Here is a 27,656-nt window from a genome sequence, read left to right on the forward strand (position 1 = left end):
AACTACTTACCTCTTCTACTAACTCAAAATTTAAAACGGCAGATGAAAGATGCGTTCCAAATCTGTGATCAGTTATAATCATTAAGATGCAAATAACTCGCATTCCATATAAGATAGTTAGAGCCGGATTGGAATCATCTGCATGCGGTAGTTTTTTCAAGTTTTTCTTTATAGAGAACGTAAGAAAAAGTGAAGCAATTGGTGACCCTAAAAATATTATCAAAATAATCAAATTAGAGTATACAGGGTTATTCACTATATTTTGACCCCCTGCAAGCTGCTTTATTTACAGAATTAAAATATGTTAAAATAAAAAAGTTATTCGATTTTTAAATTATGATTTTTTGACATAGAGGGTGGGGCATTAGTACGACAAAGTCCAATTACTCGTTTGTCGTAAGAGATACCAAAAAAAGTTATTTAGGTAAAAATTGGGGCACTGATAGGACCATAATATAAAAATATTTTCAAATATACAGGGGCGTGCGTATTGACAGGGTGACACAAATTTATGTTTTTTTAAATGGAACACCCTGTATATATTTGCATTTTTGGATTTTCCTCAATGTTTCCATTCTTAAAATATATGGTTTTGTAATATTATACGCGGTAGTTTAAAAGATAATTACGTTCTTTTGTTAATTTCGTAGCAATATTTACACCATGTAGAACTGTAGTGAATTGACATCAAATTTTTATTTTACGTTCAAACGATTTTTAATATAGTCCACTATTGATAAACATTAACAGTATAGCGAAATGTTAAATTTTAGTATACAGGGTTGGTCGAAAATCGGAATGAGTATTTTCTCATTTTTCTTAAATGGAACACCCTGTATTTTAGTATTGTAGTGAAATGATATTTTATGGTACTTTTTTATTTCTTATACTATACATGCATTCCCTATACATAAGTGCTTTAATTTGTCAATTATTCGTGATTCTTTAAGCCAAACTTTAATTGCAAGAAAAATTACGTGAAATTTTATTAGGTGGCCGTGAAAATATTCAATCAAAAATAATTTTTCGAAAACAAAATACATCATAATCTGGCCTGATCCTTAATTTATTAATATTGGATGAGATATCCAAACAAATTCGTAGTTAAGTTGGTCCGCAAAATATGGTACCCCGTCAAAATAGCCCCGTCGAAAAAGCTTCGACAAAATATCCCGACATAATATCCCGCACACAAAATAGCTCCGACAAAATAGCCTGCAGACAAAATAGCCGCGGAATAATAGCCCGCTGACAAAATAGCCCCGACAAAATAGCCGCGACAAAATAGCCCCGACAAAAAAGCTCCCTTCAGAATACATCATGAAATAAGTTTTAAAAAATACATTTTTTCGAAAATGGTAATTATCCTCTATTCAGATGTTTATCTTAACCACATTAAATAAAGTAGTCTTTTCAGAGAACTCGAGTCCTGTCTTCTCTGCCTCTTGGAAGTTTGAACATTTAATTTAAGCGAAAATCAATGTTTATGATATAAACATTTTTTTCCTGTTTTCGGGCAACAGTAAAATGCATTTTAAATTAAATAAATTAAATACATTCTTCCTTTTTGTCAAATAATTTAAATTAAAAAAAAGTTTTTGGACACCTTGTATAAATAATTATGTAATTGTTTATATTACTAACTAGAGAATTAAATAACCTTTCAAATGAGCTCAAAAATAAAAATCGATCTATTTCAGGATTTTTCCTTAACGTCGCGGGTTTACGAAATAAGGAATTTATTCAAAAAAAAAAAAAAAAAAAAAATCAATGGGAAAATCCCAATAGTTGGCTGTATACCATAGTTTAAAAAACCAATACAGAAGTAAAAACTTCGAGATGTATTCTGGTATAAAATCGTTTATTTAAAAACTATAAAATGTCATCGATTGCAGAACGTTTTCGTTCTAAACAGAACATCTTCAGTGCATCCTGCCGAGTATTTTGGCCCATTGAATTGGCAAGTACCTAGTATCTTCGAGCAGGGAACCATGGCACCCTTTTAGCATGTGTTCCACTTTATCCATTAACATCGACTTGTAGTCATAACATTTTAACATATTACATTATGTAAACCATATATGATGATGTTAACACTATTTACGGTGTGCTAGTTTCAAAATACTCGGCAGGATGCACTGAAGATGTTCTGTTTAGAACGAAAACGTTCTGAAATCGATGACATTTTATAGTTTTTAAATAAACGATTTTATACCAGAATACATATCGAAGTTTTTACTTATGTATTGGTTTTTTTAAGTTGGTCCGCAAAATATGGTACCCCGTCAAAATAGCCCCGTCGAAAAAGCTTCGACAAAATATCCCGACATAATATCCCGCACACAAAATAGCTCCGACAAAATAGCCTGCAGACAAAATAGCCGCGGAATAATAGCCCGCTGACAAAATAGCCCCGACAAAATAGCCGCGACAAAATAGCCCCGACAAAAAAGCTCCCTTCAGAATACATCATGAAATAAGTTTTAAAAAATACATTTTTTCGAAAATGGTAATTATCCTCTATTCAGATGTTTATCTTAACCACATTAAATAAAGTAGTCTTTTCAGAGAACTCGAGTCCTGTCTTCTCTGCCTCTTGGAAGTTTGAACATTTAATTTAAGCGAAAATCAATGTTTATGATATAAACATTTTTTTCCTGTTTTCGGGCAACAGTAAAATGCATTTTAAATTAAATAAATTAAATACATTCTTCCTTTTTGTCAAATAATTTAAATTAAAAAAAAGTTTTTGGACACCTTGTATAAATAATTATGTAATTGTTTATATTACTAACTAGAGAATTAAATAACCTTTCAAATGAGCTCAAAAATAAAAATCGATCTATTTCAGGATTTTTCCTTAACGTCGCGGGTTTACGAAATAAGGAATTTATTCAAAAAAAAAAAAAAAAAAAAATCAATGGGAAAATCCCAATAGTTGGCTGTATACCATAGTTTAAAAAACCAATACAGAAGTAAAAACTTCGAGATGTATTCTGGTATAAAATCGTTTATTTAAAAACTATAAAATGTCATCGATTGCAGAACGTTTTCGTTCTAAACAGAACATCTTCAGTGCATCCTGCCGAGTATTTTGGCCCATTGAATTGGCAAGTACCTAGTATCTTCGAGCAGGGAACCATGGCACCCTTTTAGCATGTGTTCCACTTTATCCATTAACATCGACTTGTAGTCATAACATTTTAACATATTACATTATGTAAACCATATATGATGATGTTAACACTATTTACGGTGTGCTAGTTTCAAAATACTCGGCAGGATGCACTGAAGATGTTCTGTTTAGAACGAAAACGTTCTGCAATCGATGACATTTTATAGTTTTTAAATAAACGATTTTATACCAGAATACATCTCGAAGTTTTTACTTCTGTATTGGTTTTTTAACGAATTTATTCCTTCCATTTGCACCATACTGTACGTCTGAATTGCTGATATGAATGAGTCAGATTAAATTAAATTATTAGAAGGATTTTTTACTGAGCAACAACATTTTTGTTTAATTTATTAATATTTTGTATTTTGACAACGACGTCTGAAGTGGAAGTCGAAGTTAATAACATAATTTTTTTAAGTAAATTGTGGCTTATTTCCCAATTAGAATAGTAATTTAAAATAAATGGTACTCCGTTAAAAGGTAAAACTTTTTATTAGAGGTGTTTTCTAAGAGGCTGTTTTAGCCGGGGCTGTTTTGACCGGGGCTATTTTGTTTGCGATCTATTTTGTCGGGGCTATGTTGTTTGCGAGCTATTTTGTCGAGGCTATTTTGTATCCGGGCTATTTTGACGGGGCTTTTTTGACGGGGCTGTTTTGACGGGGCTATTTTGACGGGTCACGGCAAAATATTAATAAAAACATACAATATTCTACCTAGTCGGCTATGACACTAAATTTCTTTAAAAAATTGATGTTATACTATTTTTATAGTTCCAGTGGATTTGTTACCATTACTGATATGAATTTTTCTAATGGGGAACTGATTAATAAGATTTTAGTGCTATAATATATATAATATAACAAAAATGTGCTACTAGCAATAATAATTTTCTATCAGAAATTCCCTGATAGGTGACAACTAAGAAAAGAGACGTTTAAAAATATACTAGAACGGTTTCAACGGACTGGACACTTAGATTATGATAAATCTGATCGAACAAAAACTATTGTAAGTGAAGAAAACAGGAATTAAATGTAATCCTTAGTGTCACTGAGGATCTGCATATTAGTACAACCGTTCTTACAATCCAAGTATCTAGTCTGTTGAAACAGTTTTAGTATACTTTCAAAAGATTCTCTTTTTGGTTATCGTCTATCAGGGAATTGCTGATGATAAATTTTTATTGCAAGTAGCTCATTTTTGTTATAGTCTCCTAACACAAAGCCATTTTAATCAGTTCCTCATTAGAAAAATTAATATCAGTAATGGTAACAAATCAACTGGAACTAAGTATAGTGTCAAATGTTTAAGCAAATTTTGTGTCATAGCCAACTAGGAAGAATTTTGTATGTTTGATTAACATTTTAAGCACCAACATCCTTAACTACGAATGTATTTGGATATCTCATCCAACATTAATAAATTAAGGATCAGGTTAGATTATTATGTATTTTTTTTGAAAATTTTTTTCTATTGGATATTTTTACGGCCACCTAATAAAATTTCACGTAATTTTTGTTGCAATTAATGTTTGGTTTAAAGGATCACGAATAACTTACAAATTAAAGCCCTTAGGTATAGGGAATGCTTAAGAAATAAAAAAGTACCATAAAATATCATTTCACTACAATACTAAAATACAGGGTGTTCCATATAAGAAAACTCAGAAAATACTCATTCCGAGTTTCGACCCACCCTGTATACTAAAATTAAACATTTCGCTCTACTGTTAATGATTAACAGTAGTAGACTATATTAAAAATCGTTTGAATATAAATAGAAGATTTGAGGTCAAATCGCTACAATTCTACAGGGTGTAGATATTGCTACGAAATTAACAAAAAAACGTAATTAACTTTAAAACTACCTCGTATAATATTACAAAACCATACATTTTAAGAAAGTAAACATTGAGGAGAATCCAAAAATGTAAAAATATACAGGGTGTTCCGTTAAAAAAAACATAAGTTTGTGTCACCCTGTCAACACGGACGCCCCTGTATATTTGAAAATATTTTTAAATTATGGTACTATGTGTGCCCCAACGTTTACCTAAATAACTTTTTTTCTATCGCTTACGACAAACGAATAATTGGACTTTGTCACACTAATGCCCCACCCTGTATATATCATACTAGTGACATCATCGATCTGGGCGTGATGACGTAATCGACTATTTTTTTAAATGAGGATAGGGATCGTGTGCTCGCTCATTTGAAAGGTTATTTAATTCTCTATTCAGTAGTATAAACATTAAGATAATTATTTATACAGGGTGTTAAAAATTTTTTTTAATTAAATTAATTGACACAAAAAGAAGAATGTATGTAATTTATTTAATTTAAAATACATTCTACTGCTGTCAGAAAACTGAAATATATATTTATTGAACAAATAAACATTACTTTTCACTTAAATTCAATATTCAAGCTGCTACCCATCTGCCTCTTGGCAGTTTGAACATTGAATGCAAGAAGCAATGTTTATTTGTGCAATAAACTTTTATTTCTGATTTCTAACAGCAGCAGAGGATATTTTGAATTAAATAAATTACATGCATTCTTCTTTTTGTGTCAATTAATTTAATTAAAAAAATTTTTTTTGAACACCTTGTGTAAATAATTATCTTAATGTTTATATTACTCAATAGAGAATTGAATAACCTTTCAAATGAGCTAGCACACGATCCCTATTCTCATTTAAAAATGTAGTCGATTACGTCATCAAGCTTAGATGGATGACGTCACTAGTATGATATATATGTCAAAAAATCATAATTTAAAAACTTTTGTCTTTACTTTTTTGTCTACACTTTTTGTTTACAGGGGGGTAAAAATACAGGGTGTCCAGAAATTCTACCGACAAACGAAGACAGGAGATTCCTCAGATAATTTTAAGATATTTTAACCCAATTCACCTAATCCAGTAGTAGGCAAACTTATTAGCAAAAGAGCCGAATATGTATATTACAACAATTTATAAAAACATTGGGAGCCAAATCTGATTGTTTAGTAAACTTTTATTATACAAAATAAGTAGTACATACACTAAATAAAACTAAATTTTATGCTGAATACATATTTGTTAATGCGAACAATGTGCTTGCTTCTCCTTGTAAACTTTGAGTAAGTCAGGTTTGTATGTTATTGTTAATTTTAGGCATGATTCTAAGTTCTCATCAGTAAGACCACTTCTCAGTGTACTCTTGATAATGTTCATGCTAAAAAGAACAGCAAACGCGAGCTTTTTCAGTCTATCGTAAGAGTCAGGAATACTATTCCACGCGTTAAAAATGATCACCCCTTCCTTCTCAAGGTCGTTCAAAGCAGACCACTTTTATTGTGAACTAAGAGCACATTTTTTCTTGTCTAATATTTCAAATTCAAGACAAAGACGTCCGAATTTAGAGAGACATGGCTCCTTGTTTCTTAAATCCAGCAAATGTATTTCAAAGCTACCAAAGTTAATTTCAAAAGGAGAAAATTTTAACTTGATTATCGTAGTATTAAGAAAATTTTTGACAAATGCTAAAGTTGCTCCGCTGTTTTTAAATTCCTGAACCCTGCTCAGAAATCCTTCTCTCGTAGAGAAATTATTCCTAACGCGCTTTGGACAAACTAGTTTGGCCTAGGCCGAACTAGTTTGTCCCAAAATCGGGTTTGGCCGGTAACATATATTAAGATCGGAAAACGTAGCATTTAACTAGACGTAATTTTAGAGGAAGAGATAAAGATTTTCTTATTAGGACCTTTTTTATGTTGTTAAATGCTGCTCTAGCTCGTTCTATTCTCGCCTTAATTTCTGTGCCCTGTTCCCATTTTGCATTTACGTTGGTGCCAAGGTATACATAAGATTCTACATGGTCAATTAGTATGTTGTTTATCCGTAACTGGTAGTTGCTTTTTGCTTATCAGCATCCGTTTTGTCTTCTTGAAGTTGAGGCTCAGGCCGTATTCATCATTAAATGAATTTACCCTTTCCATTGCCTGTTGTAATTCATCTATTCTACTGGCAAGGATCACCGTGTCATCGACATATCTTATATTGTTGGTTAACTCACCGTTTAATTTTATGCCCTCATTTGTATTTTCCACACATTTTTTAAATAAATCTACCAAACAATATTATTTTTATTAAATTAAATAGATTTAAAAATAGTACTTACTGGCTACTAGTTTCTCGTTTGAGTAGTTTCGGAAGCAGTCGTATATCGTCGACGATATTACCAAAGAAAGAATTATTACACATACTAATCTAAAAATAAATTTTGTTAGTAATAAATTTTGCAAAATATGTACTTAATAAAGACTTATACAGTATGGTGCAAATGAAAGGAATAAATTCGTTAATTCGCAAACCAGCAATTTTAACGAAAAATCCCAAAACAGGTCGATTTTTCTTTTTAAATTACGATATTTTGGCATATACATATGTCATACTAGTGACGTCATCCATCTGGGCGTAATAACGTAATAAATGATTTTATTAAATAGGAAGAGGCATCATGTGCTAGCTCATTTGAAAGGTCATTAAATTCTCTATTCAGTAATATAAACATTTATATAATTAGACGAAGCAAGTTTTCAATCCTAATAGTAAATTAATAATATTGAAAAATATTAAAAATCACTAAAAGATTTTTAAATTGAAAACCTATTGGTACATTTTCATGGTAACACCTCCAAGACTTCTATAATTTGCAAGTCATATGGATGCTGCAGTGAAGACGAAAGGGAAGGAATTCTACACCTTGCTATTCACATCCCCCGCCTGCAGCCGGCAAAGTTCCAACTGAAAAATGCACCTGGTTACTCTACGGAGTAATACGAAAAATAAAATAAAAATGTGTACCATTTTTATTCGGTTGCAATGCGAAGGCAAACCAATCTTACTTTTTAATTAGAATACGGAGTGCAGTCCAGTTCCTTTAGCCGCGATTTTCTGCTCTTATTGGAGCTTCATCAGAAGGAACGTAGGCACTGTTCTCCATACTCCAACTAAATTGCATCGAGAGGTTTTCCCACACATCGCAACCAAAGTGATGATAATAGGTGACAAGCGCCATCTGGCAATTGAAAGACGAAGCAAGTTTTCAATCCTAAGAGTAAATTAATAATATTGAAAAATATTAAAAATCACTAAAAGATTTTTAAATTGAAAACTTATTGGTACATTTTCATGGTAACACCTCCAAGACTTCTATAATTTGCAAGTCATATGGATGCTGCAGTGAAGACGAAAGGGAAGGAATTCTACACCTTGCAATTCACATCCCCCGTCTGCAGCCGGCAAAGTTCCAACTGAAAAATGCACCTGGTTACTCTACGGAGTAATACGAAAAATAAAATAAAAATGTGTACCATTTTTATTCGGTTGCAATGCGAAGGCAAACCAATCTTACTTTTTAATTAGAATACGGAGTGCAGTCCAGTTCCTTTAACCGCGATTTTCTGTTCTTATTGGAGCTTCATCAGAAGGAACGTAGGCACTGTTCTCCATACTCCAACTAAATTGCATCGAGAGGTTTTCCCACATATCGCAACCAAAGTGATGATAATAGGTGCGATGATAACCTATTACATCACTTTGGTTGCGATGTGTGGGAAAACCTCTCGATGCAATTTAGTTGGAGTATGGAGAACAGTGCCTACGTTCCTTCTGATGAAGCTCCAATAAGAGCAGAAAATCGCGGTTAAAGGAACTGGACTGCACTCCGTATTCTAATTAAAAAGTAAGATTGGTTTGCTTTCGCATTGCAACCGAATAAAAATGGTACAAATTTTTATTTTATTTATATAATTATTTATACAGGGTTTCCAAAAAAAAAATTTATTTAATTATTTGAGAGAAAATAACGAAAAATGTATGTAATTTATTTAATTAAAAATACACTTTACGGTTGCTCGAAAACAGAAAAAAAATGTTTATTTCACAAACAAACATTGATTTTCGATTAAATTCAATGTTCAAGCCAGCTCCCGCCAGCCACCTGCACCTTGGATGTTTAAACATTTAATTTCAGCGAAAAGCAATGTTTATTTGTGATATAAAATTACTTTTCTGATTTCTGACAGCAATAAAATGTATTTTGAATTAAATAAATTACATCAGATACCGATTATTCACTTTGGAAAGCCACCAGGAAATGAAAACAACCCAGTAAACACATACCAGCATTAAGAAAACCAGATGGCTCATGGTCGAAAACAGATCAAGAAAAAGCAGAGGCATTTGGAAAATATCTTGAAGAAGTTTTTCAACCTCTCTCCTCTGTCAGTGCTGAAGAAGATGAGGCTATCTATGAAAGTCTAGCAACAATCCAACAGCCAAGTGAGCAAATTAAACAAGTAACAAAAAGAGATGTGAAAAATACTATTCAATATAGACTGAAAACCAAAAAAGCTCCTGGCTATGACCTTATAACAGGAACTATCTTAAAAGATTTACCAGATAAAGGTGTAGTTATGATAACACAACTATTCAACGCCGCAATAAGGCTCAAAATTGTACCAACGCAATGGAAAATTGCTGATATAATAATGATCCATAAACATGGTAAAACACCTCACGAACATACCTCTTATCGTCCTATTAGTCTATTACCGGTACTAGCTAAACTATTTGAGAAGCTATTAGCGACCAGGCTAATGAAGATAATAACTGATAGCAATCTTTTTCCGGATCACCAGTTTTGTTCCAGAGAGAAGCATTCAACAATAGAACAAGTTCATAGAGTCGTTGATATATTAAATAAAACTTTTGAAGAAAAAAAGTACTGTTCTGCACTTTTTCTTGACGTCAGTCAGGCTTTTGATAAAGTCTGGCACGAAGGGTTGCTCTTCAAAATAAAAATGAACGTTCCTGATTCAATGTTTACTATACTAAAATCATATTTAGAAGAAAGGTACTACCGTGTCAAGCATGAAGCAGATACATAAAAAATCTACCCTATACGATCTGGAGTCCCTCAAGGTAGTGTTCTGGGTCCTATATTATATCTAATATTTACGCACGACATACCAACAAACGAAAATGTAACGACTACAACATTCGCAGACGACACAGCTATGTTAGTCACAGATGAAAACCCCGCAACAGCTACCGAATTTCTTCAAAGGCATATTAGGAACATTAAAAAGTGGACAAAGAAATGGCGAATAAAGATCAATGAATCAAAATCACAACATATCATATTTACAAAATATTGTAAAATATCGCCCAATATAGAAATAAATAACAAAGAAATTCCACAAGCCGAAAGCGTTAAATACCTTGGTATGCACCTGGACAAAACTTTGACATGGAGAACACATATATGGAAAAAGCGCCAACAGTTAAATTTAAAATTTCGTAAACATTATTGGATACTGGGCAGAACATCGAAGTTGTTTATACAGAACAAACTGTTGGTATACAATACAATACTCAAACCGGTCTGGACCTATGGGATCCAGCTATGGGGTACAGCAGCAAAATCCAACATATCCATAATGGAAAGATTACAGTCCAAAGTGTTACGCTCTATAACAGACGCCCCATGGTTCGTGTCAAACAAAGACATTTATTGTGATCTAGAAGTACCTACGATCAGTGAAGAGATAGTTCAGTGCAGTGTTCGGTACATAAAACGCCTAGAAAGCCATCCAAATGCCCTGGCAATAAACTTACTTGATAATAGTCAACAAACTCACAGACTAAAACGTAAAAATCCACTGGACCTTATTTATAATTAAGTTTTATAACTCACCGTAATTGGGTTTACGTTTTAGATATATATGTATTGTTTGTAAATGTAAAATGTATGTTTATATGTAGCATATTATCGGAATGTCATGTTTGTTCCATACTAGAGGTCCAGTCATTGGACTGACCTCTCTACCGTCAATTTTTTATACTTCAAACCCCAAAGACGCTTATTGTTAGAATTTTTTATAACCAACAGATTGCTGAATAAACTTTAAAAAAAATAAATTACATAAATTCTTCTTTTTTTTGTCAAATAAATTAATCTAAAATTTTTTTTTGGGCACCCTGTATAAATAATTATGTAAATGTTTATGTTACTGAATATAGAATTGAATAACCTTTCAAATGAGCTAGCACACGACCCCTATTCTTATTTAAAAAAATCATCTATTACGTCACCACGCCCAGATGGATGACGTCACTAGTACGACATATATGCCAAAATATCATAGTTTAAAAATAAAAATCGACCTGTTTCGGGATTTTCCATAAAGTCGCCAGTTTACGAAATAACGAATTTATTCCTTTCATTTGCACCATGTATGTATACACCGTTCTTAGGCGTCAACGCCCTTCGGTAGGGATCTATGGAGGAGTATCACCAAGCCGGAAGCCCTTATCCCTTCCCGTACCGCTCCTCCATAGGCCGATCAGACGCCAGTTTATTCCAGACCAAGCCGTAGACTCTATTGAGTTTTATACTACGGCGTTGGCCTTTTTATAAATTTCATGACCTAGCTGAGGCTCGAACCAGCGACCGCAAATCGCAAATCCACTAAACTTGACTCCCTGAGCCCCAGCTAACTGGACCGTCAAGACCGACTCATTTGCACCATACTGTATATTAATTATTATCGATTTTTTTTCTCATTTTTACATTTTATAATTTTTCTAACACAATTTGTTATATCCAGTTATTTCTTGGTCATCTCCATTTTCTATGGGTTATCATCATTTTTGATGAAATTAGAATGAGGTATTGGGACCTTGGAAGTCTTACAGGTAAGAGTATGGATAATCAACTATTTTTAATGGGAAATAAGCCACAATTTTACCAAAAAAATGATTTTATTAACGTTTCGAAGCCAATTAAAAATAGTTCATTATCAAAATGCCACAAGGAAATAGCTTCAGAACAACATTAAGAGCATGGAATTTGAGAAAACACACAAGCTAGAGAACTTCATAAAGAATACAAATTGTAGTATGTAGGAAAAATAAGGTCAATTAGAGATATTATATCTCGAATTGATCTGGGAATTGACTTTACGCGTGAATACCAGGAACAATACACGGAGGACTAGGATTTATAAGTATAAATTATGCTGGAGATGATATCACACTCTTTTGATCTTTTGAAAGTAATAAAGCCACCTCATTACATACAGAAGTGAACCATATGGTAGCGCAGTTTTTTTAAGACCTGACATCATTGTAGCTTCCACATATTTAAGAAACCGAGATGCATTGAGATTCTTAGAGTGAAGTTAAACTCCTAAACTGTAACGTCCATCTACAAACCGCCAAATGCCTACTTTCTCTTCGAAGAATAGGAAAATTTTCATTTACAGTCAATAAAATTCGTACTAGGTAAGGTCAACTGCGTATGTTATAATAAGTCGGATTACAATGGAGAAGAACTAAAAAAAATGAATGAAAAGCCTGAACCTAAAACTTATTCATGTTCAAAGCAGACTGCGCTTTAGCGGAAGATGGAGCAGAGGAACCCAGAAAATATGTTAGACAAATCACGCCACAGACCAATAACTTGCCTCTCAAACGTGGCAATCAGATACGAAACTGTTCTCTTCAATAGAAGGTTAAATTAAAAAAAAAACAAGGAAAATGGAATAATTTCTTTGAAACCTTGAACCAAGAAGTTTGCTACCTGGAACCGTGCTCTGGGTCATATAATAAGTTTGTACAAATAGTAAAAAAATATATGAAAGAATATTCCTAAAGGTTACCAAACTGAATACATAGCGGGGCTCAATGAAGAATCTAACCAATACTTAAAAGGTATGAGAAGCTATATATGATGATGACCTTTTTTGAAATATTTGCTGGGGAGCAAGTGCTACATTTATCAAGAGACAGGTGATGCAAAAGAGTTTGGACATGATAGCAGATAGGCCTGGAGATTGATTCGTAGTCTTGGCAACGGTCCCGCCACCCTAGTACATCGACTTTGGACCAATAGCCTTAGGAATAGCTTGTAGGAATGATGAATTGCTGTATCTGTACAAAATTTGGAAGAACACTAAAGTAGGGTCCTTTAGTCACCAATTTTCACTAGTCCAATTTTTGTGTCACCTTTTCAAGGCGTTTGAGAGAATAATACTGAACAAGGTCACTGAATTTGTGAAAACTACAGTTATTCACGAACAATCAGGGTTCAAACCCGGAAAGTCATATTATAGCCAAACTTTTAACCTCCCCCAACACATTGAAGCTGATCTCGAATGGAAATAAATAACGGGGTTAGCGTTCATATACCTGATTGCCGTCTATGACATACTTAACCATCAAAGGTTGCTAAAAAACTCCACACGAAACTGCAAAGGATTTTCGACTCACAATGTTGGTGGACTGGCTTCTCTAGATGAAATGCTTCTAGGTAACACTCCAGTATAAAAAGAGTCGGTGGAGGAACAAAAAAAAAGCTTCCACAGGAAATTGTCCTCGCACTGATTATATTTAACATACACAACCCAAGTGCAACCCGTAAACCAAGAGACAAAACAATTTATTTACGCTGATGATACAGCCGTGGCAGCTCAGGAAGGAAACTTCAATGAAGTCGAAGAAAAACTAAAAAATTATCTAGAAGACTTAGCACTATACTATGTGAAACCTAATCCCACAAAGACCTAGGTGTGTGCTATTCTCCTTAGTAACCAGCATGCATGAAAGACGCTAGATGCTGGAACACTACGGGATGCCAAAATACCTTTACCTCTAGATAGAACTCTGTCTTACAGATACCGTTGTTAAGAGGTCAACAAGAAAACAGTAAGCACAAGAAATAACATGAGCTGGACACAAATTACCATATCCGACACTTAGAGCGCTAAACTGACTAAGAACTGTAGTGTCATGTTGGGCTAGTCACCTGAGAAGTTGAAGATACCAGGAGGGTGAAAGCTGAAACCGTTGTGCTGTCACCACCTACGAACATGCACAAACACGAGAGAAATCTGCAGAGAGGAAGACTAATTTTAGTTAATGACCTATGGCCAACTATTGGAAATCTAGGTTTTACTTTGTTGGTGTCCAGGACACAGAAAGTAAATAAGGTAAGAAATATTCCTCTCTAAATACTTTGGGCTAATTAGTAAAATATAAGTAAAAGCTATTTACCAGCAATTTTATTGCTGGAATCAGATCTTCTGATTCTATATATTAATAATATAACTATGCAATGACCAGAGATAGTGTGCTACTTTTTTTATAAACAAAATGGCGCCCCTAAAACGTGTTTTTTCAATTATTCCTCTATAACTCCAAAGATTTTAACTTTACACCAAAAACAGTCAAATAAAAATTCACCGTAATTAAATTCTGCATACAGACATGCTATTCCAGATTTACGTCGTCGAAAATTTTCCACGAAAAATGCGGGTTTTTCCAACAAAATCTTTAATTTTCAACTGAAATTTTAGGTAAGTAATTATTTATCAATAACTAAATAACTTGGTGACATAAAAGTTTTTGATATAGATCATATTTACCGAAGACGATAGAAATTGAATGAACAGTTTAGCAACAAATAAATTGTTAATTAAAAATTTACGGTCACTATATTAACCATAATATATACGACACATAAGAAGAACTACGGTCTTTGTATAAAACGACACCATATATATCTAATGTACTTTACAGAATTGAAATTGAACTATTAAGGCGGCCTTATGAATATTTTGAAATTATAAACAATTTTTTGGCTTATAAACAAATAGAATATCTCGGAAACTATTAAACAAAATTAAATTATAAAAGCGGTATTTGAAAGAACGCGACAGGACGCTTCTTTTAAAAGAAAAAACATTTAATTGCGATGATATTTAATTACGGCGAAGATATACACAATAGGATAGTAATTTTCAAATCATCAACTTTTTATTTCGGTCCTCTTTCTCCACACAAATTTGTAATTTTGTTTTTGGTGTAAAGTTAAAATATTTTGAGTTATAGAGCAATAATTGAAAAAAAAACATGATTTGGGGGCGCCATTTTGTTTATAAAAAAATATATAATATTAATATATAGAATCATAAGATTCGATTCCAGCATTAAAATTACTGGTAAATAACTTTTACCAAAAATGGCCTATTCTCCGATAATCTGTCCAGACTAAAAATTGTATTAAGAGCAAACAGTAGCGATCAACAGGTAGCAACAAACGCGTTCCAAGATTGCGGCTCTATTTTTGAATATTTTGTCAAGATATTTGGCACACATATTCGTAATATAATAAAGAATGGCGGTACAGAGCCCAATTTCAGAAATATTATGTTAGTATGTGGAAATTACTCTATAACTAAATAAAATATTGAAAAAAGGAGCCTGTACCGCCATTAAGAAAGACAAAAAAATACACTTTCTTCAAATAAACTTTTTTATCCCGTGCATAGATTTTGTGTCACATTGGAAATACTAAAAATCGATTTTTTTATAACAAGAAATCGAACGTCACTGACTTGGCAACATTTCGCGCCTATGTGTATAAAAATTATTGTTTTTTAAGTATAAACGTCAGTGTCGAATTACCGACGCACTGTTGCCTCACTTTTGAAAGTTCGCAAAAATTTCGCAATCTTGTACCGCGTTTGTTGCTACCTGTTGATCGCTACTGTGTGCTTTTAATAATTTCATTGTTTGAACTTACCCAAATGAAATGTCTGTTTGATCGAGATCATTATATTCATCCTCTCTTTGGCAATTCTTGTCTTCAATAAATGAAGAGTATGATACATTGTGACTCCTGAGTGAAAAATCCATTGTATTGAAGTAGCTATTTAAATATGTTTTGAGATCATATGGCGTACAAGAAGAAGGCATACACCATCCCATTAAAACTACATTTTTTGGTTGCTGTGACGGATCTTTATGGTCCTATAACAAAAAAGAAACGGCTATAAAGGCTATATAACTTAACGGTATGTCAACCTTAAAATACATTTATTATTTAAATAAGTGGAGTATAAGGAAATATTAGTTGTAGTATTATAATGTATTGTAACAACACATTAGATAATAAAATGAAATATTTAGCCCAAAATGTTTAGTTTGAATTTATGTTCAATTTTAGATATATTTTATTAATAATTTAGGCTATTGATTATGTCCAAAATAAGAGAGCTAAAAGGAACGGAATGAACTTTTTTGAACTATGAACTACATTTGAAAAAACCTCGGAGTGCTACCATTTAAATGGGTGAGTTTTTGAGAAAGGGGTGAATTAATCCCTAGGCACAGGGTGAATTAGGGTGAGTTCTATGAACTTTTGGTACAAACACGTCTACAGGAAAACTGTTCCAGGTTAAATTAACTATTACAAAATATCACATTTTAAAGTCCAAAATATTTTTTTTAAAATGTATTCGAAAGAAAAGCAAGAAAAAACACGAAAGAAAGCAATTTTTTTTGCTCCATAACTTTTTTCCACAAAAATTGAAGAAAATCTTCTGTGTAAAAGGTATATTTATTTAAAACCCCAATAAAGGCTACATTAAAAGACAGAACGTTTTCGCTCTAAAGAGAGCATCATCAGTGTTCTAAGCAAGCTCTATATGCTAAGCCACCAAAAATACATGGGTTAAAACCCTTAAAACGCCGACCAAAAGTCTTACATTGGCATGTTATGTATTATGACAGAGTCATAGAGTTATATATTATGTCTTTGTGAAGACAGAGAAATCAACTCAACCACCCACATACACGTGGTATAGTCATATATTGCTTTGAGGTATATCTTGTTTAAATTTCACCCATCGCCAGGGTATAATATATAACACGCCAATGTACGACTTTTGGTCGGCGTTTTAAGGGTTTTAACCCATGTATTTTTGGTGGCTTAGCATGTAGAGCTTGCTTAGAACACTGATGATGCTCTCTTTAGAGCGAAAACGTTCTGTCTTTTAATGAACCACTTTATTGGGGTTTTAAATAAATATACCTTTTCAGTGGCGTAACAAACTCCGTCGGGGCCCCCCCGCAGAATTTGAAATGGGGCCCCTTTTAACCCGGGAGCAGTCTTAACTTAATGAAAAATTTTGCAACATAACTTTCCACTTGTAAGTGCCTCGAAGAAGATTGTAGTAATGCGTAGGATTTTTTTTTAATTTTTTTTAATTTCATTTCTATTTTTTTTTCTGTAATTTATGGCTTTGGTGGGAACCAATTAGTTTTAAAATTGTTAGAAATAGATATTTTTAACATAACAAGCAAACAAAATATTATAAAATTGAAATTTGTTTTAAATTCGTATTGTTAGATTTTGTTCTACGCGCGACTGCTTACGTGACAGAAGTGAGCGCGACTGCTCCCGCGTTAAACAATTATAGGTCTAGATCCCGCGTATGAAAAAAAAGTTGATTAATAGTAAGCTGAAAATTTGTTAATAGCTTAAGCGTGTCTAGTCGGATAAACTTTGATATATGGGAACACTGTAACAGGGGCGGTTTTAATAATTGTGGAACAGGTTAAAAATTTGGAACGCTCAGACCACGAAAACGGCACATTTATTTTGCCCGACAGAACAGACTTAAACTTTCCGAACAGAGATTAAACTCTCATACAAATATCAGACTGCTATTTATCACCTGTCATAATTTCTGTCATTTGACATATTCTACATGTTCCAATCATTAAAACGCCCATTTGGTGATAAATAGCAGTCTGATTTTTGCATGAGAGTTTAATCTCTGTTCGGAGAGTTTTAGGCCGTCCGCACATGAGTCGATCGAAAACAGGTCTCGAGGTTCGCGCTTATTGTTCGTCTTGTATGAACCCTGCGGCACAAGCGATTGCTCTCCGCACACTAGTCGATTCAGTTTGCTCACATCTTTTTTATTTATCAACCCAAACGACTATTTAGATCTGTAAAAAGTACGGTATTGTTACATTTTTAGTATCGTTTGTATACAATGAGCATTATACAATTGAGGGATCTATTTCCCCAAAGAATTTTATAATAAACACCTAGAAACAAAAGTTCAATGTTTTCAGAATTTTATATTACAAACAATATATTTCCACAAAGTTAGTAGGTAGTACTACAATCAATGAACATAACATGCACCGATCTTTAAATAAAAGTAAAATTTCATTCAGCGCAAAAAAAACAACAAAAAACGAAGGAAACAAATAAAATAAACTACCTATTATGACTAAAAACGTGCGTCTCACTCGAACTTTCTCGTTCACTACGGATCGCAAGAGACGAGAGTCGTACAAGACGAGGAGATTTTGCAATCGTAAACGCCTCGTGTACGGAGCCCAATGCCACAACGAAGGAACTTGAGTGGCAGGGAGAAATCTACGCGATTTGAATCGAGCCGAGTGCTTCGAGCGTCGCTCCATGTGCGGACGGGCTAAGTCTGTTCTGTCGGACAAAATACATGTGCTGTTTTCGTGGTCTGACCGTTCCAAATTTTTAACCTGTTCCACAATTAAAACTTCCCCTGTTCCAGTGTTTCCATACATCAAAGTTTGTCCGACTAGACACCCTAGACCAGGGGTCACCAATTAGTTTCCCTGAGGGTCCGTTTCGAAAACCTATGACACTTCCGGGGTCCGGATTTATGCGGCCTGTGTCTGACTGTTCTGATTCGGTTTCTTTGTGGATTCTTTTTAAAAAATATCCCCTATAAACAAATCAGAAGGGTGCCGGGCGAAATTTTTGGGCAGAAATTGTTTAATATATTTTTTAACAAATTCAAAACATAACCTTTTTTGCCCGCGAAAATATGTTTTTAGCATTTTTGGGTCATCTTAAATAAAAAAGATCTGTCATTTTATTAAATCTTGAAGAGTTTTCAAGCATCGCAAATGCATATTTTCGCATTTTTCAGATTTTACATCGCTTATAACTCGAAAACGATCAACTTTTCAGAAATATGACAAGAGACCTATATTGTTTATAATTACCCAAGAAACCTAAAAATACGTTTTTCAAGGCAAAAAAGTAATTTTGAATTTGTCTAAAAATTGTTTCACCCGGCACCCTTCTGATTTGTTTAAAGGGGACATTTTTGAACAGGAATCCGCAAAGAAATCGAGTCAGAAACATTTTTCATACGAAAGTGGCTTCACACATGGACTAATATGGAAAGGAAAACTAATAATATCTGATTGTTTTTTGGTTACTGTATACTTCTCTGTAAGTTTTCCTTGTACAATAAATAAAATATAAATTCATTGTGTACTGTTTTGATGTTATTATCAGTATATTTTGAAAATAGCAGTATTGTAAATTGTTACTGAGAATATTTTAAAAATTAGGAATTTATATTTTGAATGCTAATGAAGTTTTTAGACACCTTCAGTTTTGTAGAAAGGAAAATGATGAATTTAAAATAAATAATCATAGTACAAACTGCTAATTAACATGTTACCTTTTCTACATTAATTTTAATGCAAGGTGTTTGTTGCAAACTTATTAAATCTGAACATTACTTTAATTAAATGTACATCTGAAAAGTACTCCTACAATATAGTAGAGAGGAAATGAATATAAAAAAATGCACATGGCAATTTTATATTACAGCTTACTTAATTTCAAAATTAATGATTAGTAAGTATAACAATAAGGGGGAAAACTCTTTACAAAATTAAATTATCAGAGAGAAAAATGACATTTTTTTAAGTACAACTGTAAGTGTCTGAAGTTTGGAGTGAGTTTAGTGCAACTGAGTCTCATTAGGGAGTTGAGATATTCATCTGTTAAGTAAGATCTCTACCCATTTTTAATAAAGTTCATTGTTGATAAAGCGGCTTCGCAAATATAAGTTGAGCCAAACATAGTACACAATTTCATGGCCAAACATTTTCAAAATTGCCAAGCACTAGGTATATTCTGAATTTATTGACGGTCCGCACAAAAGTAGCTCACGGTCCGGATGCGGACCGCGGTCCGCTAATTGGTGACCCCTGCCCTAGACAACAAATTTTCAGCTTGCTAATAATCAACTTTTTTTTCATACGCGGGATCCAGACCTATTACTAAATACGACTTATTTAACAAAAACTTTTTTGTGTTAGCGTTATCATTCACTGTTCATAACAACTTGCATTTCTTATCTTTATTGGTATACAGACCCATTCCAAATAAACAACTTCTTTTTTTGTTTTCTATACAACTTACCTACAATACATTTAATAACCAGCTTTAAAAATAGGAAATGTTAAAATAATTCTTTCTTGATTTCTTATACAGTGTGTTTGTGTAGCATGGAATCTATGGGACACTTTTTTATTACATATCTATATTACGAAAAAAAGTTATTCTTCATAAAATGCTCTGCATGGTATAAAACCTAAGTTGCAATAATCAGATAATAAATTTTATTGATTTTATACGAGGTATATCAAAAAATATTAATTTCGGTCAATAGTACATATACCACCTTTATATTTTACAATATTGAAAAATTTTATTATAAAAAGTTGTTCGCAATTAAAAACTATGTTTAAATATGCAATTATATCATTCCAGTTGAAATATTATTGTGAATTATAAAGGTACTTAACTCTTAGAGAGAAATTCATATTTTTCGACATACCTCGTATAAAGTTGGTAAAATGTGATATATTACGATTGAATCTTCGTTTTGAGATAATGCAGAGCTTTTTATAAAGAATCTGATAAGAATTTTATAAAGAATTTTTTCGTAAAATTAAAAAATTAATAATAAAATAGTTATTATAATTGTAATAAAATGATATGTTGGTTATCGGTAATTTGAGAAATATTTGGAAAAATTAATTTTTTATTTACAAGGATGTAATTACATATTAAAATTAAAATCGTATATTGTTAAATATAAAAGTACTTTATCCTTGAGTTAAATTCCTATTTTTTGACTTACCTCGTATAAAATTGATAAGCTTTGATACCTGATGGTTTATCTGGCTTATTTTGTATCTCAGATTTAAGACCACAGAGCATTTCATGAAAAATAACTTTTTTCGTAAAATTGATAATAAAAATGTTTCCCATATGGTTCGAATCCACGCAGACATACTGTATAAGTGCTCAAAAAAAATTTATTTTGAATTTTCAAATTGTAATGTCTGACAGGGCCGTAACTACCATTGGGGCAACCGGGGTAGTGCCTCGGGGCCCCCGGCGAAGGGGGCCCCGCGATTGTAATTGCCTATAGGCAATATAACGCGAATAAAAACCTACATTGTAGCCGAAGAATGTAAGTAACATATGTAGTATATTTTTTATGAAAACAGAAAGATGTTATATTGATGGTAAATATTTAGCTTAAAATAATGTGATTTCAAATTTTTTTTGTGTTGGTCAACTAAAATAGCAATATGTAGGTAGGTACAGGAAACTTCAGTCATGGAGTACATTAAAATGCGTTTTTAAGTGGTTAAATATCAATTTTCCCGGACTCCTTCTGCTGGGTGATTAACCCCAGACCCCCGGTAGGGGTCCCAGATCACTTTTGCCCCGGGGCCCCCAACATCGTACCTACTTATGGCCCTGATTTAATGATATATTCGAATTCATCATAATCAAAAAGCAAATAGAAACATTTTTGAACAAAGTAAAATGATGAATTCACCGATATCTTTTAAAATTATTTAAGTAATATAAAGCAGTTTTATTGTTTAAAGAATGAATAAACAATTAGAGGCATCTGTGAGTAGAACTTTTCACTTTAAGATAAGATATATAAACTAACAAAAAATGTTTTAGAAAAATATAAGCTTGTTTGATTTTTTCCGAAACCGAAACTATGCAAGTTTTTCTACATTGACTCCTCTAACTAAAGCGTAAGTGTTATAATTTCCTTATCTTACCGTTTATCTGTTGAGAGATTGTCCAATGATTACACAAGAAAAGTCGTCAATAATTGTTAAATAAATGCGTACCAAACTGATGCCACTATAACCGTAAAACAACACAAACATAAATAGCATTCAATGCAAACAACCAATATGAAATTACTGGCGATAATATTGTATCGAAATACTAAAAGTAGGTAAAGAACAGAGAGAAAGAAAACCCATTTTTAGATTTAAAAATATTGTTCTTAAATTCGGCAAATTGCAATTCTAATATCTTTCAATAGTCACGTACAAAGCATTATATAGTTTATTGTCGCTGCCATAAAATTTCGGTAGGCCGGAAGGGATTAAGTTTCTAGATATTATGAGATGATTCACTTGGCAAATACGTCTAGTTAGAAATTTTTACGTTTTTAAATTTAAACAGACAACGTAAAAATAATATAAGAATAACAGATTTTTACATAATATCAGATGACAAAATGGGACCCTTAAGCGATTGGGGCCCCCCCGCAAGCTTCATGCTGCGGAGCCCTCTGTTACGCCCCTGTACCTTTTGCACAGAAGATTTTCTTCAAATTTGTAATTAATGGTATACAGCCAGCTACAGGAAATTTTTCCTTATGGATTTTTTCCACAGGTATATAGGTATAGGCATTGCTTCAGCGAAAAATAATTTTAATCCGTCTTCTTTAAAACGACGTTTGGTAGGAGTCTCTAGGATTTAGAGTTTTTGAAATAGGATTTTTCAAAATTAGCCGCTCACAGAATTTTTGGGCCATATTCCCCATTATTTTGCATACATTGTTCTATAACTCTTTTCTACGCAATTCTAGGTATAAGCAATGGCACATTTAGTAGAAAGAAGAGTCAATTACCTTTAAAATGGTCTATTGTATAGGGTTCTGCGACTACTTTTAAGCAAGTTATGCTTTTTCAAGGTTTTATACTTTTAATGATTTTTGATATTTTTTATGATTATTTTTTAAATTTCTCATTATGACTTTTTTCTTGTATATTTAGGTACCTATATACATTGTGGAATTAAAAAGCTTATTTACTATACTTTAAAATGGTGTATTGCAAAAATATCTAGGTCTATTTTTTTAAAAAACATATCCGTAGGATATCCAAGGGTATCCGTAAGCTGAGAAAAATTTTAAATGTTTTAAATTGTTTCAATTAGAAAAATATAATTGTAAATTATAACATACATTTTAATTACAAATAACTTTTCTTAACAACACTTTTCCATATTGTGAAATATAAAGTTACTTTACTCTTGAGCGAAATTCATATTTTTTAACATACCTCGTATACTATTGATAAAATTTGATATCTGATGATTGTATCCTATATTTGAGGCTATGCATAGTATTTTATAAAGAATAAGTTTTTTCACAAAGTTAATAATAAAAATGTTTTCCATATGGTTCCAACTAAATGGGACTTATTGCATGTGTATATGTCACATTTTGAAAAAGCATATCTTGTTTAAAGATGGTTTTAGAACTTTTTATAATACACCATTTTAAAGTAAAGAAAATAAGCTTTCTTTTTTATTGGACAATGTACATACCTAAATATACAATAAAAAAAGTTATACTGGGAAATTTAAAAATACTCATAAAATATGTTAAAAAAATCATTAAAAGTATAAAATTTTAAAAACCATATCTTGCTTAAAAATAGTCTATATCTACACTAGATAATTTTAACTACCATATGGTTCCAACTGAATGGGACTTATTGCATGTGTATATGTCACATTTTGAAAAAGCATATCTTGTTTAAAGATAGTTTTAGAACTTTTTATAATACACCATTTTAAACAAAAGAAAATAAGCTTTCTTTTTTATTGGACAATGTACATACCTAAATATACAATAAAAAAGAGGTATACTGGGAAATTTAAAAATAATCATAAAATATGTTAAAAATCATTAAAAGTATAAAATTTTAAAAACCATATCTTGCTTAAAAATAGTCTATATCTACAATAGATAATTTTAAAGGTAATTGACTTTTCTTTCTACTAAATGTGGCATTGCATATAGCTAAAGCTGCGTAGAAATAAGTTACAAAACAATGTTTGCGAAGTAACCAGGAAAATGGCGCAAAATCGCTGTGACTGGCGAAATTTGAAAAATCATATTTTTGAAACTATAAATCATAGAGACTTCTACTAAACGTCATTTTAAAGAGGAAGGATGGAGATTTTTTCACGAGGCAATGCCTATACCTATATCCCCGTGGAAAAAAGTTATGGGGCAAAAAACAAAATTGCTATCTTTAGTGTTTTTTCTTGCTTTTCTTTTTAATATAATTTTGTAAAAAAAATATTTTTGACTTTAAAATGTGATTTTTCGACAGTAAATATAACCTGGAACAATTTTCCTGTAGATGTGTTTGTACCAAAAATGCGTAGAACTCACCTTAATTCGCCCTGTGCCTAGGGACTAATTCACCCCTTTCTCAAAAACGTACCCCTTTAAATGGTAGCCCTCTGGGGTTTTTTGATATTTAGAGGTCCGTTGACTATATGAAATAATAAAACCCATTTAACGTTGTAGTTCCTTTCTAAAATACATAATCAATAGCCTAATTGCTTAGTGTTTGTTTTTTAGTTTTTATTGTTTTTAGTCAGTCTTCTTTTTATTGTATAAACTTTTATTTTAGGCGAGCAGTTTACCACCATAAGTACCGCATAAACCGACTTATTTTTTGCATTTCTATTACACTAAACTTTTTTTTATTCGATTTTATATATTTTTCAAAAGTTCAAATGTTTTTTTACTGTTTCAAGTAGGCCGGCAATGGTTATTAACAAATAACTTGTATAGGTATATAAAAAAAACAATTTTTTCTACGAGCGTGCAAAAATGTACTTTCGCGCACGCATTTTAGTTTAGAAAGTTTTACTTTTCCGCACGCGTGTTACTTTTCCGCACGCATGTTACTTTTCCGCACGCGGTTTTTACTTTTCCGCACGCGTGTTAATTTAGATATGTTAATATGGCCTTAAAGTAATTATAATACATGCAATAAACTAATATTTAGATATTATTTACTAATTTATTTCAAATATATCTTATTGTGTTCCTGTTTTAATGAAATTAACGCGACAATTCGATGAAATAAAATTATTTTGACATAATATTCGAAAGTCAAATCGGTAGACAATAATAGTCGTTTTGAATCATCGTCATGGAAACCAAGATCGTCGTCATGCTAACTAATTATATTGAAAGTTTGGTTTTGACAACCTTGTCAAAGAATTAATTTGTGTATATATTTTCATGTTAATTAAATTAATTGATTAAGATTGGTAATTTTTTAAAAACTCTTAGAAAAAATATTGTTCCTAACTCTTGCAGAAAGTCTCTTTTCCGCACTCGACTGCTTGCCGAACTCCCGCTTCGCGTCGTTCGGCAAACTGCAGTCGCGTGCGGAAAAGAATGACTTTCTGCACTTGTTAGGAAAATAACTATTAACGAATCGCTTTTTTCATATTCCAAAGATGACAGTTTTACAATTAAAAATAAAAGTTTTTTGACAATTTCGAGCAAAGTTTTCAACCAGGTTAGACATAATGATTCAGAGTTCTCGTACATAAATTGTGGAAAATATTGCGGTTTCACGAGATTATCTGTAACATTTTTAAATATGGCACCAATGAATAGTCAGACTATGTAAATGAAGTAGAAACTTATAAAATATCTTCTTCTTCTTGTATTGCCTAACAGTTTTGAGGAAAAAGCGTTTAAAGTATTGTTAACTTTTATTATCAATTTAATTTTTGTCTGTCAAATCGTAAAATGATGCACACCGGAATATTTTTTTGAATTGTGGAGTACTTTACAAAAGAAAATGAGACCAGCTGTTGACCGTTGTTCACTACGTTCAAGCGTGCTGGCACGAACCTGCTGTAAAGCGAGTCGAAGATATGGATATGCAACATTATCGCCCTACCTCCCTACCTTCAACTCGCTTTGCAGCAAGTTCGCTCCAGCGCGCCTGAGCGTAGTGAGAAACACAGCTGTTCTCATTTTCGTTTATAAATTACTCCGCGATTCAAGAACATATTCCGGTATGCACCACGTTACGATTTGACAGACAAAAAAATATTTTTTTTGTCAACTGTTATTGAAAATACAAGTTGACAATACTTTAAACGCGTTTTTCTCAAAACTGCTTTTTTCAAAGGCTGTAGGCATTGTAACTCAAATCTACTTGACCAACCCACCTGGCATTTTGTATATATTTTCTTTAGACATTCCTTGAGGTAACGCTGTTGAAATATTTTTTGTTTTATGCTTATTTTTTGTTTAACAATAATAAATACCATAGGCTAATGATGAGTTCTGATGTCCACCGCAAAATTCATTGTTTTGAGATGTCTTTAAAAATTTGCCACCGTTGGCTTATTTTCAATATTTTTCCTTGAATTTTTTTTGGAAGAGTCTATGAATTTTACTGAATATGCCTATTCAATTTAAAAATAAAATAATTCTACCATACTTTAAAAAAGTGTGCTTGAAATATTTATTTTAACTCCTACTCCCCCCTTAAGGATAGTTATGACACGATTTTGATAGGCTACCCATGCTAGAAATATTTGTCTACATATGTGTGAAATTTAATAAACACAATGTTTCATCCGCCAAGCAGATGGGTACAGATCGACCTATATTCGGATCCCGTACTCTTATACCGAACTTCATTATAAATCAAACGCAACTAGTAATACTAAAATACATTTTACACTATGTGTGGTCTAACTTTTAAACAATACTCAAGAAAATTATAATTATGCAATATTTTGAAATAAAACTTCTCTTCTTCTTCTTCTTCTTATGCAATCCACTAATGGATGTTCGCGATCACGTTTGACCATTTATCTCTATCCCTTGCAGTATGTATTAGGTCTCCTATGTTTTTTAGTCCTGTCCATTGTTTGACATTACGGAGCCATGACATTTTCTTCCTGTCCACTCCCCTTCTTCCTTCGATCTTTCCTTCAATTAATGTTTGCAGAAACTGGTATCTTTCATTTCTAATTAGGTGCCCCAAGTATGCCGTTTTTCTCTGTTTAATTGTCCATAGCCGTTGTCGTTCTGTACCAATTATTCTCAGGATTTCTTCATTTGTTATTCTTGCGGTCCAGGGAGCTTTAAGTATTCGTCGATAGATCCACATCTCAAATGCCTCTAGCTTATTCATTGTGTTTATTTTTAAAGTCCATCCTTCCATGCCATATAGGAGCACCGACCATATATAGCATTTTGTGAATCTTAGTCTTAGGTTTAGGTCAAAGTCAGAGTTCGTAAAGACGTTTCTGAATTTCATGAATGCACTTCTGGCCCTTTCTATCCGACATTTAATTTCCATATCCAATATCCAGTCTTTACATGGCCAGGTTCCCAGATACTTAAACTTTCTTACGCGTTCTACATCTTGGTTGTTATATGCTAGTCTTGCATTTTTATGTTGACATAATTGACGCCTGAATATAAGGAACTTCGTCTTTTTTATGTTGATGCTAAGTCCCATGTTCTCGATATGCTCTCCAATTTTATTAAGAAGGTTTTGGAGGTCTTCTATATTGTCTGCTATTAAGACCGAGTCATCCGCATATCGTATATTATTGACCCAGGTACCATTTACTTTGATGCCGCTTTCGCATTCCTCAAGAGCTTCC

The 27,656-nt window shown here is 32.5% G+C and overlaps 1 protein-coding gene across 1 annotated transcript in view; it reads right to left on the reverse strand.

Annotated features, from left to right (window-relative positions):
* Positions 1–27,656, reverse strand: part of LOC114337172 (nose resistant to fluoxetine protein 6-like) — an 81,659-nt gene that overhangs the window by 53,103 nt on the left and 900 nt on the right. Inside the window, exons 2-4 of the mRNA XM_050644986.1 lie at positions 15,816–16,042; positions 7,344–7,432; positions 11–207 (exon numbers count right to left, since the gene is read on the reverse strand). Of these exons, the coding sequence (XP_050500943.1) occupies positions 11–207; positions 7,344–7,432; positions 15,816–16,042 (513 nt within the window). The remainder of the gene's footprint in view (positions 1–10; positions 208–7,343; positions 7,433–15,815; positions 16,043–27,656) is intronic.

This window comes from Diabrotica virgifera, chromosome 2 (genome assembly GCF_917563875.1).
Source record: "Diabrotica virgifera virgifera chromosome 2, PGI_DIABVI_V3a".
Lineage (NCBI taxonomy): Eukaryota > Metazoa > Arthropoda > Insecta > Coleoptera > Chrysomelidae > Diabrotica > Diabrotica virgifera.